Source organism: Branchiostoma belcheri, unplaced genomic scaffold (assembly GCF_001625305.1).
Source record: "Branchiostoma belcheri isolate BF01 breed outbred unplaced genomic scaffold, Haploidv18h27 scaffold14, whole genome shotgun sequence".
Taxonomy (NCBI): Eukaryota; Metazoa; Chordata; class Leptocardii; order Amphioxiformes; family Branchiostomatidae; genus Branchiostoma; species Branchiostoma belcheri.
Genome location: NW_017802824.1, coordinates 2,405,188 through 2,422,859, shown reverse-complemented (window position 1 = coordinate 2,422,859; position 17,672 = coordinate 2,405,188). Strand labels below are relative to the sequence as shown.

Below are 17,672 nucleotides of genomic sequence, written 5' to 3'. Positions count from 1 at the left end.
TGAGATATGCCGCTCAAATTATCTGGAGACCTTCGCCAGGCCGGAACCGGCCAGCACGTCTCGTTTTTACTTTAGGCCACAGCAAGTAAATTTTATGGATGACATCAGGGAGCGCATTAATTTTCGAATGATTTTGGAAAAAAAAAATTTGTTGCCTTCTGACAGTGGTGAACATGTCGAAAACGTGTCTGTTGTCATGCTGGAAGGTGGATGGCAGATAACTATAAAGAGAGGAGACAAGAAAAAACTCTGATTTAATGTTTCTTTCTTTGATGCAGTGATATGTGATGCTGGCTGTGTACATGTGATGTTCCCACGTACTGAATCAAAACCATTTGTACCCTGATTCCTCCATAGAATTTACTTGTTGTGGCCTTAGGCCATGTTGCCTTGATGAAATGGATGACATCCGCGAATTTCGTCTGTTTCCAAAAAGAAAAAGTTTTCGACCATACGGTAAATCGTAAAGAGTAGCTGCAAAATGAGCAAATGTATGCCGTATAGTGAAAAAAATATTGGAAAACGATATTTATATCCCAGAATGCCAAAATTCATTCCAAAGGATAAGAAGAAAATGTGAAGGAATGAAAATGAAGAGTCTATTATTCACCATGCCAATAAAACATTACTCTGTGTGTTAAGTCATTTGTCTAACCTTCATGACCACCTAGATTTCATAACGAAACTTTTTTTGCCAAACATTCTTTTTATTCGCACGCTCGCATCAGTTTTGGGGTTCCCAGAGAATGCCATCCATATAATCAAATCAGTATGGCCTTACTAGTACTTCGAGATAGACAGAATACGTGACAACAACACTGTTTCCATTCTGGCTATAGATGAACTGGTCTTAAAGAATTAGCTTGCCAAAATGACAAAGATTCCTTCGAAATTACTAAACGCCAAAGACAGAAACAAACGAAAGCTGTCGCGAAATTCATCTATTATCTATTATATTAGCTATAGGCTCAGAATAAAACTTAACAAGGATTTGAAGCACCATGTAAAACGCTAAAATTGCTAATGTGCAAGATAAGAAAGACTTGAATAATCTAAAAAAATGTAACATATATACAGTTGAAAAGAGACGCGTAGTTTATTCACGCGGTAAAATATTACTCTCCAGGCAGAGGTTTGGGTTTTGGGGTATTTTTAGCGTGTTTTTAGGCGAGTTTCTCGTTTGCACTGAATTTTTTTTTCCACGGAATTTTTTTGGGTTTGGTGGGAAAAAAATTCAGTGCAAAAGAGAAACCCCGATAAAAAAAGCCTAAAAACACGCTAAATACCCCCAAAACCCAAACCTCTGCTTGGAGAGTAGTAAAATATGCCTTTTTTCCCGTAGAGATATATTCCAACGTCAAACCTACACCTCAACAAGCTTAACTGTTCCTTCCTGTGTGTGAAAAATACTGTTAACGCTGACACGAAAACAGTCACCTCTGTCATCATGCACCGGCGTAGGTTAACCGGTCTTTACAGGGCATTACACACATTCGGTCTGTGTTATGCCTTCCTTTAAAGGAGTAAAGCCCCTCCAATGTTTACGTCTGTTGCGGTTAAAGCTCAGTCTGTTTTCGAACAGTGTCGACGGCTGTATCACGCGAACAGCATAAACAAAAGTAGTGGGGTCGTGTGGCGTAGCGGCAGAGTGCTAGACTCGGAACCAAGTGGTCCTGGGTTCGAGTCCTGACACGCCACTGATCTTGGGCCCTTGGGAAAGACACTTTACACGACTTTCCTCACTTCGCTCGGGTGAAAATGAGTATTGTATTGCCCCCTTTATTGGTGACGGCATTAATATAAGTTGAAAAAAAAACTTGAATGTGCCGTCACCACGTCTTAATTGTGATTACATGTTGGAATATTAAAAAAGGCCAGTAGCCTCTACCAGGCTTCGGGAGGCGGCTGGAAAGAGTAGAAATTGACCAAATAGAGAGATAACATACCGGGGGAGTTGCAATTCAAACTGTACTTTTTAACGGACCAACTCCCCCGGTATGCTCTCTATTTGGCCAATTTCTACTCTTTCTAGCCGCCTTCCGAAGCCTGGTGTAGGCTACCAATGATATCCAACTTACAAACAATTCTTGCAATTAACGTAGATGAAGCTTACACATCCAGGTAATGAGATATACAACAAAATTGGCCCCAAGCAACTGGATGGATTTGAAAACTGTCAGACGTTTCAGCTAGGCAGTTAGCCAGCTGGTGTCCAGCTAACCTAGGCAAGTTTCAGGCTAGGCTAGTTTCAGGTAGCATCCAGGTAGCATCAGGCTATGCTAGTTTCAGGCTAGGCTAGTTTCAGGTAGCATCCAGGTAGCATCAGGCTATGCTAGTTTCAGGCTCGGCTAGGTGCAGGTAGCATCCAGGTAGCATCAGGCTATGCTAGTTTCAGGCCAGGCTAGTTTCAGATAGCATCCACTACTTTTCGTCAGTGACTAACAGAATCTGTCGAGTTGCTTGAGTAAGTAGTTTTCTTGTGTAATTCTTGTAATTCAATCCTGCTAGTTTTGGTAAAAACCAAACCAAATTGACGAGTATTTCATGTCCTTTCTCCTTACCCCTACTGTTGCAGTCATCTAAGGTTTACGATTTGTTTTCAAATACCTCTTGTTCTTTACCAAATAAAACAAAAACCTTGGACGACTTCCCAGAAAGTACATCCCAGCTTAGAAAACATGATCATGTTACTGTAATGAGGGTGATTCTCTTTATAGCTTATTTCTCTATGTGCACAACAACATGTGACTTCCAAGAAAGAACATAAACATGTATATCCCACTAGCAAGCCGTTAGATGTGAGATAGTGTGTTTCTAACAACTCGTAAAAGTAGGACAGGAATAGTAACAACATTCTATCATATGTCCACATGGATCAAATTTAAATAGGATGGTGATGCAATGGGGATGCAATGGTCTAAAATAAGGGGGGGTGCAAGTATGGCATCATTTTCGTGCCAAAAAATCTCTTTAAAAAAAGATACCTTTTGGCTAGGTCTGCTATGCTGCCTTCAAAAGGGGCGTTTTAAATGCAAGACAGGGGCCTTACGTAGGGGCCTTTATCATACCTAGCAAATTCCGTGTCAAAAAATCGTTAAAATAAAAAGTATCTTGAATAGAAACAACTAGCATGTCACAAATGGAAGTGCAAGAGGGGGTGTCAGATGTGGGGATATTGCACGTATCAATGTCAGCCAAAAGGGAACAGGGGCCTGCGTAGATATGGTCAGCACGTCTCAAAAGACTTTGTTGACAGTATAATAAAGAGGTTTCCTCACTAGATAGCTTTAAACTAGAGTTCCACAATCTCATACCTTCGACAAATTATCTTCAGACAGCAATTCTAGCAGTTCCATAACAAGCTGCTAGGGGGACCAAACCTATGTCACTACATGTGCCAATGGCTCTCTATGAACCAAAAATCGTGACCCTACCATGTCCAGATCACGAGATTTCAAAAACTGGAATTTCTGCTGCAGTTCCAAGGAAAGCCACTAGGGCTAGGGGCCACCGGCTTTATGTCACCATCTGAAATGACAGCAATCCCTCATAGTCATAGCCTATCCCAGTTGACCCGACCTGGGGATCGAACTTGTGCCCGCGAGTCCAAGGAATTTGACCCACATGGCCGACCGTTGGGATTGCGTTACCAATTGCGCAACACTGCATGCCTGATGTGTGTCACACCAAAAGGTAAATACAACTGCAATAAACAAAACAACAAAATCTACCACAAGCTTCAGAAGTACAAAAACACACACACACAGCTTCAGGGCAGAACAAGCCAATGTATTCCAAATAACAATCGGTATAAAAGTATTATCTGTACAGTGGTAAAGATATAACTATCTGCACTATCAGTACTGTACATTGATGTTACAAATTGTTCTCAACAGAACAATAATAACGGAATCAAAGTGCATGAATTGGTTAAAAGTGACAACAATTTAAGACCTTTTGCCAACAGGTAAAACTGAAGGTATGTAACACTATTCAGCATGCAGATTAATCTGTAAAATAACTACAGAAAATAAAATATTAGGAAAATTGATAACAGGATAAAACAAGTGAGGAGTAAACTTATGACTGTACAATCTACATGTACGTTTTTGGGACAGATTTTGATAGTGAAATCACAACATTATCAAATACATGGAATGGTAACTTCTGGTGTTATAAATACACACAGAGGCACATAATGGCAAAGTAGCTTCATTCCATTGATTTGGCTCAATAATCTGTACATAATCTTTCCCTCCTGAACACTGCACACTACGATTGTTGGTCTCAGAATACACATATAACATCTCTGTCTGCACAAGCATTGGCGTGGTCCTGGATAACTGATGGAGGGAACCTGAGAGCACACAGGGGGCAGGCCACCAGTCGTGTGGGAGGCATGTAGTAGTCGTCTCGCTCTGAACCACACGGTTTGGACGGGCTGGGTAAGTCATCGTCTGGCGAATCTCCGGTACATTCTGAAGCATGGGCCTCAATGATGTAAGATGGGTACTTCCCTGTTAAAAATAAAACAGTTGTTTCAGTAAGAAAACAATGTACAAAAGTGTGTATTAAAGAATATATGAAGAATGAATGAAGAATTAATGAATTAATGAATTTATTGTTTATTAACTGTTTATTTGAATTTTTGATAATTTTGATCGGGTATTAAAAGTACATCGCAGCCAAAGGCTGAATTGAGTACTTTTTACACGCTATCATCTCAAATATACCTGGTAAAACTTAAAGTGTATCTCGAATACATATATAAAAGTGTATATCTCTCCTATTGTATGTAGTAAAACCAGCTTGAAACTATATTTTATCATAGGCAATTCAAACCCAGATATCAGTATGCTATGAGATAGCAATTCAACTTACTAGTACATGCAAGTAGGCTTTTACTAAAAAAAAAGTATACATTGTATTATCATCCTTCTACTTAATAATTTTACATACCTTCACATATGGGACACTCTGCCAAGGTGTCTGAAGCCCCTGCACTGCCACAGGAACTCTGTGAACAGGACGGCTCATCTTCCTCAACTTGTGTGTCTCCCACAGGGTACATACTCCTGCAGCAAGTCAACAAAAGTTGGTGTCAAAACAACATCTCGGGACACCAACAATTCTGAATGACAGGTTTTAGAGGATCTTAGTAACAGAAAGATCAGGTCATAACAGAATATATCAATATCAAAATGTGAAAGTGGAGAAACTTTGAATGGCTGTATGCCATTACTGGACATGAAAGAACTCTGAGAGAAGAATGAAGCGCCCCTACTGGCAGGTAAGGGAACTGCAGACCACCTCAGTCACCAGGACTGTGAATAAATACCATTTGTGCATACTGTAAATAACGTTTTTTTCGTGGCACATTTATGTCCATGGTTTTTGCACTCACTTTTGCACTCAAATTCTCCATTACCGTGAACAAATAATTCACAGACTTTCTTTTTTCTGCACCTGCCACTACTGCGAACGTATAGTTCTGCAAACATGTCCAATTTTCTCAGACCGCAAACTTTTGCTACCATGAACATAAAATTTAAAGTGATTTACAGTATGCACTCAGCCTGGTAGAAATTAATGATAATTTGCCTTTCTCCTGTTTTAGAGAGGATTAAAAGATGATTTTGTCCTGCGAGGCTGTTGCTCCTAACTTGTGTTTGCCAAATATCTACCCTATACTACATAATTCTAATCACCTGTTACATCTCTTGGGTCTCTTCTTGGCTGACCCTGCAGCAGATGTTGCCCTCCTTCCTCTCTTCTTGGGAGTTGGATTGCTACAGCTTGCCTCGACTGTGACGTCAGCCTGTTCACACTGCTGGTTCCCACCTCTCCTGTCCACAACACTGGCTAGGAATGATGCTCTCAGCTGTCTGCCTGTTAACGCACTGTCTGCGTTGTTTATCTCTACCGTTGACGATGTTTTGAGGGGCGTTGGAAACCTCGGCTGTTTTCCCTTACCACCTCTCTTTCTCGTGCTTTGCGGTGTGTTCATTTGGTCTACGTTGTTTACCTCTACAGTTGACGTTGTCACGGGCGTTGGCAACCTCGGCTGCTTTCCCTTCCCTCCTCTCTTCCTGGTGCTTTGCGGTGTGTTTGTTTGGTGTGCGTTGTTTACCTCTACTGACGACGTTGTTGTTGTTACCGGCGTTGGCAACATCGGCTGCTTTCCCTTTCCACCTCTCTTTCTTGCGCTTTGCGGTGTGTTTGTTTGGTTTGCGTTGTTTACCTCTACCGTTGATGTTGTTGTTGTTACGGGCGTCGGCAACATTGGCTGCTTCCCCTTTCCACCTCTCTTCCTTGTGCTTTGCGGTGTGTTTGTTTTACTTGACGTGTCTCTCAGTATCGTTACAGATTCAGTCACCGCTGCCTCTACTTTCTCTGGAGATGTGGTGGAGTGACCGTTTGCCTGTTGTCTGTTCTCCGAGTCTTTGTTCTGAGAGAAGTACTGTTCAAGGTACTGTTGGGTGGTCTGGAAGAACACACGCTTCTCCTCGGCCGTCAGTTTGCGACCCAGGACCTGCTTGTACTGCATCTTGAGGTCTGAAAAATAAGGAGTGATGAGGGGAAGGGTTAAATTCTAAGAATGCGCAAAAGACTTGATCAAGACATTCATATTAGGAACAACAAATTCAACCTTCTTGTGTCCTAAGAGACTATTTCAATATGAATATACTGATGAAACATCTGTAAGGCCTAGAAAAAAAATGTTGTGTTTCAGTCCTGAAAAAATAAAATATGGTCGGTAGTTAGGGATTTTCTTTCTTTTTTTTTTAGACTGGCGGTCTCTAGTGATCCAACTTATACAATACACTTTAACAAACTTTAAAGTAAAACTTGCATGAGGCCACTTGTATTTTCAATGTCCATGTTGGAAAACTGATTGTGCCATATTTCATCACTCAAGTGTCAGATCATGGAGCTAGAAAAGGTCGATCAGATCGAAAAATTTATGTCCCTTGCAGGGATCCACAAAAGAAGGCTAGGGTCGGCAGTTTTTTCTAGGGTCAGTTGGGAAACAGGAAACACAACATTGTTTTCTAGGCCTGACTCTTCTTTACTGCAATGTACCGATTACACCAAGATTTATAAATTTTAGAATTAACAAAAATACTACAGCACCGTACCTGAGTACATAACAGTGTCCACGTCCATTTTGCTGAAATCCAGGCTTCCTAAAAACTTCAGGATTTCAAACTGTTGAGAAAGGAGACAACAAAATGTTACACCACAACCCTTTTCATGAAAATTCTTGCCATATAAATGTAAGGTGCTTCAAGGACTTTGTGAAAGACAAGAGGCCAACCCACCTGGTTAACTACACCTGTGGGTGTATCTGTTGTTCTGTCCCCTCTCGTGTGTCTGTTCTTCTGTCTACTGGCTGCTGCCACCACCATCCTCGCACTGCGCCCAAGGTGCTCCGAAGTACCATCTTCTGACGTCCCTGCCAGTTTCAGCAGTCTGCTTTTTGTGCTCTCTATGGCCTCATTTGTTTCTGTGCCACATGCCTGGGGAGGTGCAGTACTAGTACTAGCAGTGCTTTCTTTTCTGGAGCTACTGTTGTGTCTGACCTTTGTGACTGAAGGCACCTGGAACAGAGAAGAAGAAACTACTATGATGATTTGTCAATAGAAAGATCATGGGATGTGTTCAGCTACTTCATGACTTTGTGCCTTTTATTCCCACAAATTGCGTGTCATTTTTTACTTCTGAATAAGGACTTGGCAAAATATGTTGTGTTTCCTGTTTCAGTCCTGAAAAAAATTAGGGTCGGTAGATAGGAATCATATTTTCTTTTTCTTCCTTTTTCTTAGACATCGCCGATCTGTAGTGATCAAACTTATACAAAACAGTTCAACAAGTTCAAATTGCATGAGGACACTTTTCATTTTACATGTCACTGTTGGAAAACCAATTGTACAACGTTTCATCACTCAGGTGTCTGATCATGGAGCTAGAAAAGGTCAATCAGCTCCAACAATTTATGTCCCATGCAGGGGTCCACACAAAAAAAAGCAGATTTTTCCTGTATCAGTCAGGAAACATTTTTTTCTTGGCCTGATGATTTCTCAATAGAAAGATCATGGAGGCTTTCAACTACTTCATGACTTTAGATTAGACCTTTTATTTCCACAAATTGTTGCTTCTTGAAAAACATACCTCAACTCTTGGAGGACTAGGAGTAGGAACCTCTGTGTCTGGTGTACGCAGTCTCAGAAACGACAGGCCGAACTGCAGGTCTTTGCGGAAGGGCTGACGACAGATGATCCGCACACGGTCCCACATCTCACTACGCCCCTCTTCTGACAGCAGACCTACATCACAGCAAAAACCAGCAGCACATTTGTAAACACTGATTCATCTATCATGCTACTCAAACTACTCTCCAACAGAGGTTTGGGTTTTGGCTTATTTTTGGCGTGTTTTATTTTTATGCACTGGTATCTTTTTAGTTGTTGGTGTAAAAAAAGGTACCAGTGCAAAATAGAAAGCCCAATAAAAAGCCTAAAAAACATGCCAAAAATAAGCCAAAGCCCAAACCTCTGCTTGGAGAGCAACTCAAACAGTCATGCAATTCTTCCAGTAATGTAATCTCCAAGCAGATCATATGGTGGCAAGGCAGTATATTGGCCAGAGAGGTGTCCATTAATTAGCCATAGTTTTTCCATCTATCAATGGGTTGGTTGCCTAAAAAGTTTTAAAATTCATTCTTTGAATTATATACAAGCCTTGTATGTTGACTTTATGGCTCCTATCATAGCTTTGGGGGCTATCGGAGGATGCCTAGATCTGTTTTCACTTTTCATTTTTCAGTCCATTATTTCATATTTTTTCTTAAATAATCTAAGAACCAACAAATCAAATTGGTGTGGCCTTATGACTTATGAAGCATATGGGATATTCTATAACCTACATACATGTAATATGATATGTGAGTCTTACTTACTTTCATTGAACATGCGTACGACCATCTTGTTCTTGCCCGCTTTGCTCTCCATGGGGTTCATGAACATGGTGGCGGGCAGGAGTGTCACGTATTCCCGCGAGCGCGGCCAGGATGAACGTCCGACAAGCAACTCCACGTACGCCGAACCACAGTTACCTGGAAAATAAACATGATAAGTTCATCTGAGCCCATCACTATCAAGTTAGAAATGTCTCCTTTGGGGACATACATATACACCTTGTCAAAACACCACCATGCAATAAAGTTTACTATAGCAAGATAAAGGCAGCTGGAAGCAGCAGACAACTGAAACTTCTGAGAATACACTATACAGCTCAAGTTGCTGCTCAGTGCTCAACACAGGGCTTGAAATACTTTCACTTGAAATTCTGGTTCACTAGTGCCAGTAACAATACATTGAGCTGTATCTGCCCCACTCAGAGAATTGAGGAAGTATGCATCATACTAAATACTGAAACCATTGCTTTTAATTTTTATACTTTTATACGTCAATTGGTGATAACCCTGTTTATGAACAAGTGCAGGCTAGATGCAGGTGTGTATATCAAAAGTACCTGCACAGCTCCAATGTTACCTGCACCAACCTACATATGCAGGTGGTATTTTGAACCCTGTTGAATACAATTCATGGTAAAATGGCAAACCGCCTTTTCTCCAATTGATCTATTCTAGAATATTCCACACTTTGACAACTGCTCTAAAAAGATCATAAGTTCATACCGATGTCGACATATCCGATGTGGTAGGCCCTGTCCAGCTGTAGCTCCGCCTCCATGACCCCTGACCTGTCGTCAGAGGCACACAGCCAGCGTTTCCAGTTGCCTCCCTGGGCTGTCAGCAGGTTGTCCAGCTTGTGGACAGGATCCTGAAACAATATGTTAATAACACACAATGAGGCCTAGGAAGAAAATGTTGTGTTTCCTGTTTCCCAACCAAACCTAGAAAAACCTGCGGACCCTAGACTTTTTTATGTGTGGACCCCAAGGGACAAAAATAATTTTTCAAGCTGATCAACCTTTTCTAGCTCCATGATCTGACACCTGAGTAATAAAATGTTGTAACGTTACAATAAGTGTCCTCATACAAGTTTTACTTTGTTAAACTGTATTGTATAAATAAGTTGGACCCCTATATAAATATTACTGAAGTGACTGAAGTCTAAATAAAAATATAATCCCTACCTACCGACCCTAATTTTTTCAGGACTGAAACAGGAAACATAACATTTTTTCCTAGTCCTAAGCTCGTAGCAGGCCATGGAGTTAAGTAATGAAAATCTTGAACTTTTGCCACTGTTAGATTTATAGAGTAGTATATAATTTATAAACTAGTAGTAGTCACCATGTTTGAAACATAACCTGCAGTTATACAACCATACACCTACAAAATAATTAAAAGCTGCATGATTTTACTTTACAGTTAGAGTGCAAAAACAATGGACGTAGGTCAACACATCTCTATGCATATATTAGTCAATTTAGTGTCTTGAATTAGTCCCTATGCATAAATTAGTGTCTCATATAAATGCAAATGATGCATTGTTGACCTCTGTGTCAAACTTGAACAATGACACCATTCTTTTGCAAATGGTGCTTTTGTTTCTGTTGGTGCAGAAAATGCAAATTTCTAATGTCTATGACAGCGGTTTCTTTGCCTTCTTTGCCAACTTATCATTGAAAAAGTAATGTCTAGAAGTGAGCTTTTGGGCATGACAAGTAGTAATGTACACGTAAATAATTTCATCAGGTTGGTAAACGAATGAATAGCAAAGTTCTTTGATCACAATCATAATTTTTATTTTTCACGAGCCGACGTTTCGATGCCTTGTATGTATGTCACAATAATTTGCACTACGTTCGGAAATGCATAATTTGTTAACAGTAAAAACTAGACCAAGTAACAGTGCACTGTGAACTATGTAACACCTTTAGTGCACTATGCACCAAGTAACATCTAGCGTCAGTGCACAGTAAACCAGTCAGAATTGCCCTGATGAAGATGACAGACGGTCATTGAAACGTCGACTCGTGAAAAATAAATGGTTGTGATCAAAGAACTTTGCTATTCAAGTAGTAATGTAGTGGAAAAGACAGTTAGCTTTTAGATCCAAGAAAGCAGCAGTTATAATGACATTATCAAGGAATGTCTGCTAGTACGAACCTATTTTGACAGCGATATATTTTCCGCTGCTACGTGTGGAAGTTCTATCCGACGCCCCCCTCCCCCATAAACAAAAAAAGCTAAACTAGACACATCAGGCTATAATATAATGCCAGCGATAATCAAAAAGTTTAAGAAAGTTCTGGAGTCCTTAGCGAAGTGTCGAAGTAACTGATTCTACCCTTCTTTATCGCTAAATCTTACTTCTCACCTGCGAACTGTAGGAGACCACACACTTCACAACAACCGGCGCCATCTTACAAATTGAAATGCGCGGGAAAAAACACATAGCAGTGAAACGTGGAATCGCAGCAAACCTTTCTGATTATAAGTGAACTTATAACAATTTTTTTGGTCACAAATGATATAGAATTAAAAAGATAAAATTTTAAAATCAATGTAATCGCCAATGTGATATCTTTTACGCTTTACAAACGAATTTTTTCTTGACATTTTTTTAAGTGTGTTGCGCTCTAACTGACCTTTACCCCCTGGGACTCCTTTTGGACATACCATTCATTCTGTAGGGATAACATTATTCAATATGTATGAAATTTTTTTATCGTCATGATAACATACATAATAATGATAAGTAATAAAACACTCACTATAGTTTAGGCAATTATCCTAAACTATAAAACGTAAAAGATGTTAATTCGGTCATGTTTTATTGTTTATTTTAACTGGACCTCCCTACGTCTTTTGATACGTGGTTCAATCCCTTGCCGTGATAAACTGAAACTGCGATGCTGAAACGCATCGCCAGGTGGCGGTGCTACACGGTGGACAGATCACGTGGACTGGATGATCGCTTGGAGGACAGGTGAGACATGGTGTTTCAGGTGCTTCTGCTGCCCGCTGTGGCTTACAGTCAGGACCTAAAGTTACGGTCCTGTGACCAACGTTTCAACCGATCAAACGGGACCAAGTAGAAGTAACTTTGAAAGATAATTGAGAAAATACTTCAAGCAAAAATGTGACTATTTCTCATCTACAGATATGCACGTCATTTTCTTCATTCTAAAGATGATGATGATTAAAACGAAAGTACAATTTTTATGGTGTTTTAAATCAAGGACGTTGTTTAAATCCACAATGTCCTTGAATCTGTCCTTTGCACATACAGCTCAGATATTTTACCTCAGGTGATCAAGATGGAGGTCATGTCCACTGTTGTCCAGTTGGCTGGAGGAGCTGTACTGACCACTCTGACCCTGGCTATCTACGTCATATACATCCAACCTATCTACATCATTTCTTTCTTCCAGAGGTAAACTGGATAGCTTATCCATAACTTTAAACATGTAGTAGTACTACTTAGTAGCTACCAACACAGATGAACTTTTATGACAGAATATTTAGTGTTGAAGGTTTAGGGAGGAAAAATATACATGTAGTAGCTGAGCATTGTCCGAAATATATATGAGCGTAATCGGCCATTTTAATTCTACGTAGAGCGTAGACGGACCGCTCTAATTCTACGTAGAGCGTAATTGGCATATTTTGCGTATTTTTAATTCTACATAATGCGTTGTAGCCACTTGGAATTTATCGTTAAGTGTAATCAAGAGATTTCCTAATTCAGCGTAGAGCGTTGTCGGGACCCCCCCCCCCCATGCAGGCCCCCAAATAAGGCATCTCATGTCTGATGTTAAGTTATTACGAAATAAGATCAGAATGTCATATAATGTTTAATAATGTTTTTAAAGTAAATTGTTCAAAGAGAGCATGTAAAGTTTTCTATTATATAAATCAGCTTTGTTACATTTTATGTGTGCCAGTTTGAACAGATGGAGATCAGGCTGTACCATCAAGTACGTGAAAGTGGGGGAGTGCCAGTTTGCTTACATGGAGAGAGGCCAGCCCAGCGAGAACCAACCATCGCTTCTCTTCCTGCACGGCTTTTCAGACAGGAAGGAGAGTTACTGTGGAATAATTATGGTCAGTTTTCTGTCTAATTATGTTTACAGAAGGAAAACATAATTGTTTTTGCTCTGTTTCCTCCTCTTCTTCTTCTCCAAACAAATAGGTTCACTGACCTGAACCAGACGTCTGTCACCATAGTAACTGGTATTGGGTTACATCATGTTGCAATTTTATAGCAGGAGGGATTTAGACTCCTGTTACCATATGAATGTGTTTGAGTAAGAATTAACAGAGCAGACCATATGTGAAGGTAAACATTATGCATTTGCTTTGCAAATGTTACCTTTCTAGTTAATTGTTTCAATTCATCATTATGATGATATAGTTCTCTTCAGGGCTTGAAATGGGTGCAATGTTATGTACACTTTTCACTTTTAGCTAGAAACAAATAAAACAGCTGTTATATATATTTGTATTTTTTCACCTGCAGCACCTGCCCAAACACCTGCACCTGATAGCTGTAGACTTACCTGGACATGGAGACACTGGCATCAAGGCCAAGGCTGACCTGAACGTAGAGGCCTACGCTGCCAAACTACACCAGGTACAACTAGCTAATTACAAATTAGCCTCTACCAGCCTTTTCTATTTGGGTAGCGACTGGAAAGAGTAGAAATTGGCCAAATAGAGAGATAACTTGCCAGGGGCTCGGTTGCGGCAAACTAATTTTTAGCAGACCTACATGTTATCTCTCTATCTGGCCAATTTCTACATTTCTACTCTTTCCAGTCATCTCCCAAAGCCTGGTAGAGGCTTGTACGAAATAGGAATGGCCACTTTTGATTTCTGCAGCTTTTTGGTAAGCCCCTGACATGCCTGAGGCAGGCTTTAGAAGCAGCTGGAAAGAGTAATGAGAGCTAGAGCTGTGTACCGGTACGCAGTACCGATACTGTACCAGTAAAATTGATTAGGTACAGGTCCAAAATACCTAATCCCTCAGTACCGGTACTGTACCTAAACAATTTCACACCAATTTTATGCCTATTTGTGACCTCAAATGTGTAAATAGCTGGTTAACAATGGGTCCCTGTGTAAGGACAGTGTGTTCATGAAAACAAAAACATATATATAGCCTATATTTTATCTGAGCATTCGCCATAAACAAAGAATAAACCTTAACTATCAAGTTTATTTATGTTTTTTTTGTTATTGAAGGAGTTCAGAAGAGCATATTAAAATTGGTCGAATTGTTCAGGTACAGGTTCAGGTACGGACCTGTACCTAAACCTGTGTACCTGTACCTGTACCTGTACCGAAAATTTGTTTAGGTACACAGCTCTAATGAGAGCAACAACTTGTAGACCAACTCCACTGGCATTTCCTGTCTACTTATTTGGCTGATTTCTACTCCTTCCAGCCTCATCTGATGAATAGCCTTAGTAGATGCTAGCTAAGGTTGTATTTTGTATAATTGTGACAATTGTTTTTCTCCGTTTGTAGTTCGTCGGCGAGGTTGGTCTTGACCGTGGCAGACTCCATGTGATAGGACACTCCATGGGAGGCGGCCTGGCTGGGTGCTACACAGCGACATATCCTGAGACGATATGGGCCCTGACAATGATATGTCCTGGTGGTAAGTGGTACTAAACTTGCTCTGTTCTGTGGTGAGTGTATTACAGTAGCATTCAAGTACATACACCACCAACTGTCTTGTTTAAAGGTCTAGACTTTTTGGTCTATCTATTGGTTTAGCGTGTGCTTTGGGTGCCTGGTTCCCAGTGTCCCGGGAACCAGGGGACTCTGTACTACTCGCCTCTTGTTATTTCAAACACATGTACACACGCGCACACACACACACACAAACATACACACAAGTTGCCTGAGAGTTAAGAAAACTTTACAGTAGCTGAGAATACCTGCCTTACCATGACAGCAAAATGTTTCCCTTACCGAAGGAAAACATACTGTTTTTGCTGTTTCCTCTTCTTCTTTTCCAAAGAAATAAATTAAAGGTTAATGACCTGAACCAGACGTCTGACACCATGGTAACTACCCCGGTAGTGTGGGTTACATGATGTTGCAATTTTATAGCAGGAGGGATTTAGACCGTCAGACAATATATTATATGAATGGGTTTCAGTAAGAATTAACAGAGCAGACCATATGCGATGGTAAACATTCATGCATTTGCTTTGCAACCTTTCTAGTTATACGAACTGATTTTTGTTCTCTTGATGTTTTGTCACAGGTATACTACTGCCAGATAAAAGTGTGATGTTTGAGAAGATTGCCCAGGGAAACAAACATGTGATGATCCCTGAAACTGTGGAGCAGGCAGAGGAAATGTTTAACATCGTTCTGCATAACAAGTCACTCATACCACCCAAACAGGTACGTAGATTCCGAAAGTCTTGTTTTTAGGTGGTTTAAACATTTTCTTTAGGAGTTGTGGAAAAGGGAATTACACTATGATAATTTTGCTGCAAAGTCTGCTACCTGATTATACTTTCTACTCAGTGTGCTTTCATTACTGTCATGGTTTTATTGTTTGTTTTTTCTGCTTTGCTTTCTCTTTCTTTCAGCACAGTCGGTTTTACAATTCTTTTGCAATGTGAGGGATGCTTGCTTGCTTTTCTGCCTTTGTTATTGCCCTGCTTTCTTCAGAACTAGCACCTTCCAATGTTGCATAATTTGACTGGCATTTAAAAATTTCCTGTTACCTGTCACAATAGTTTAATACTAGTATATCAGCTGCTGACACAGTCAGCAATTTTTTAATGACCTCTATTACCGATATATCTTGAAACACCCTTCACAGGTATTGAAAGGATATGTGGACTACTCCAAGCCTTACAGAAACTTCAACCAACAATGTGAGTATTACTAAGTAACTATTAGTAACTATAAATTAGTTGAATGAAACCAGCTACTAGTATGTGACCATTTTTGTGTTTGCTGACGTATATATTAATTATTATAACGGTTATATGTGGCATTCCTGTTGCAGTATTTGATGCCATGTTGGAACATGGACAAGATGGACTCACCCCGTACCTGGGGAAGATCACTGCACCAACACAGGTGATATGGGGAAGGCATGACAAGGTAATGGTACCATGTCTCAGTGCTTACATCACGTGATAATATGATATCCTACCCCTCAAGCACATTGTTGCCTTCGCCAGAAGGCTATGTTTTCGATTTGGACCTGTTGGAGCAGCTGTGGTGTGGGTCTGTGCGTAGGTCAAAGTCATAACTCAAGAAGTTATGGATAGATCTTCCAAATTATTTGGTAGCTATTGTGAAAATGTAGGTCAAGTTCAAAAATGGTCCACCCTGCTAGCATAAAATACAATTGATAAAGTAGCATTTATTATTTCACTTAAACATAACACAATGCAGTTATAGTTAGAAGGTTTTTAAAAGCTTGTTCGAACACAAGTGATCAGCGATTGCATCACACATCTGATGAAGGTTGACGTGATCAACCGAAAGTTTATGGTGAGTTCCTTCCTTGTGTTGGAACAAGCTTAAACCTTCTAACTATGGATTCTACCAACACAGATGAGCTTTCTTTCGAACAACACAATGTTTGAGAATTAACAGTTTTGAGAATTCATATTACTTTAAAAGAGACAAGGAAGGCTAATTCTGCTGATTTTTTCATCCAACAGGCTCTACACATCAGCAGTTTGGATGTGATGAAGAAAAAGATAACAGCTTCTCTACAGGTGGATATTATAGAGGACTGTGGACACACTGTCGGGTTAGAGGCTCCCACAAAGGTTGCCGATCTACTGCTAAACTTTAGAGAAACTGTTTACAACAAGTAAGGATTATATATCTCAGAAATCATAGAAAGTTTTCCATTGGGTTGATAGTAGAGCTTGATACGGGTACTATATGTAATATTCAACTGTTGTCCCTGAAATAAATTAAGAAAATTTGGTTGTACAGGATTTCAGGATGTGTATAATTATGATTTCAGAACTATCATGCAAAAAGTGACTCCAAATCTGCTGCCTAACCCCATAACCAATACAAATTTGTTGCTACATGGCTAGCTTAGAAGGTTAAATATATAGATATAGTCATGTAGTTTGTGAACTCATGAACATTTTAGAAAGCTTTAAAGAGAAGTATACTCACTGTGAGTGCACATGCATAGTTGATGTAATTGTCAACCACGCGTGCTATAGTATACAATGTACATTTGTAATTAGGTTGTATGAAAATATCATTATACAGTATACTGATGTATCTATTATATATTGACTGAACTGAATGGTCAATTATGTAATGTATAATTACTAAATTCTCAAAAGAGTCAAATAGGGCCACGGCCATACTCTATACTTCTCATACTTTATATTTTAAGTTTAATAATTCACTTTATAATTTATGATGAATTAGAGCTATCAAAAGTTTCTATTTAATGGACATATTGAAGTAGGACAATAGATTAACTTAGATTGAAGTTTATAATGTGTGCAATATTATACAACATCTACATGTAATGTTACATGACTTACAAGATGACTTTAGGAGATAGGGTGTGGGATAATATAAGACTAATACACTGTATAAAGAAAAACTTCGTCAGGGTATGATGTTAGTCTATAACTGTTCAAATGGAGTATAAAGGAATAAAAGCAAAATGAGTCAA

At 39.7% G+C, this 17,672-nt stretch overlaps 2 protein-coding genes across 2 annotated transcripts; one reads left to right on the top strand and one right to left on the bottom strand.

Moving 5' to 3' along the window:
- Positions 1-4,280: 4,280 nt before the first annotated feature.
- LOC109464737 lies at positions 4,281-11,411 on the bottom strand. Its single transcript, XM_019761810.1, has 9 exons — positions 11,352-11,411; positions 9,701-9,845; positions 8,960-9,115; positions 8,173-8,327; positions 7,323-7,601; positions 7,140-7,209; positions 5,709-6,555; positions 4,960-5,075; positions 4,281-4,517 (listed from the first exon to the last, which is right to left on the bottom strand). Exons 1-9 carry the CDS (start codon positions 11,394-11,396, stop codon positions 4,288-4,290), a joined length of 2,043 nt encoding a protein of 680 aa, XP_019617369.1. The 5' UTR covers positions 11,397-11,411; the 3' UTR covers positions 4,281-4,287.
- Positions 11,412-12,269: 858 nt separating this feature from the next.
- On the top strand, positions 12,270-17,113 carry LOC109464592 (monoacylglycerol lipase abhd6-A-like). Its single transcript, XM_019761599.1, has 8 exons — positions 12,270-12,410; positions 12,922-13,081; positions 13,497-13,610; positions 14,507-14,639; positions 15,255-15,397; positions 15,825-15,879; positions 16,014-16,111; positions 16,681-17,113. The coding sequence occupies exons 1-8, from the start codon at positions 12,295-12,297 to the stop codon at positions 16,837-16,839; spliced, it is 978 nt and encodes a 325-aa protein (XP_019617158.1). The 5' UTR covers positions 12,270-12,294; the 3' UTR covers positions 16,840-17,113.
- Positions 17,114-17,672: the final 559 nt, after the last annotated feature.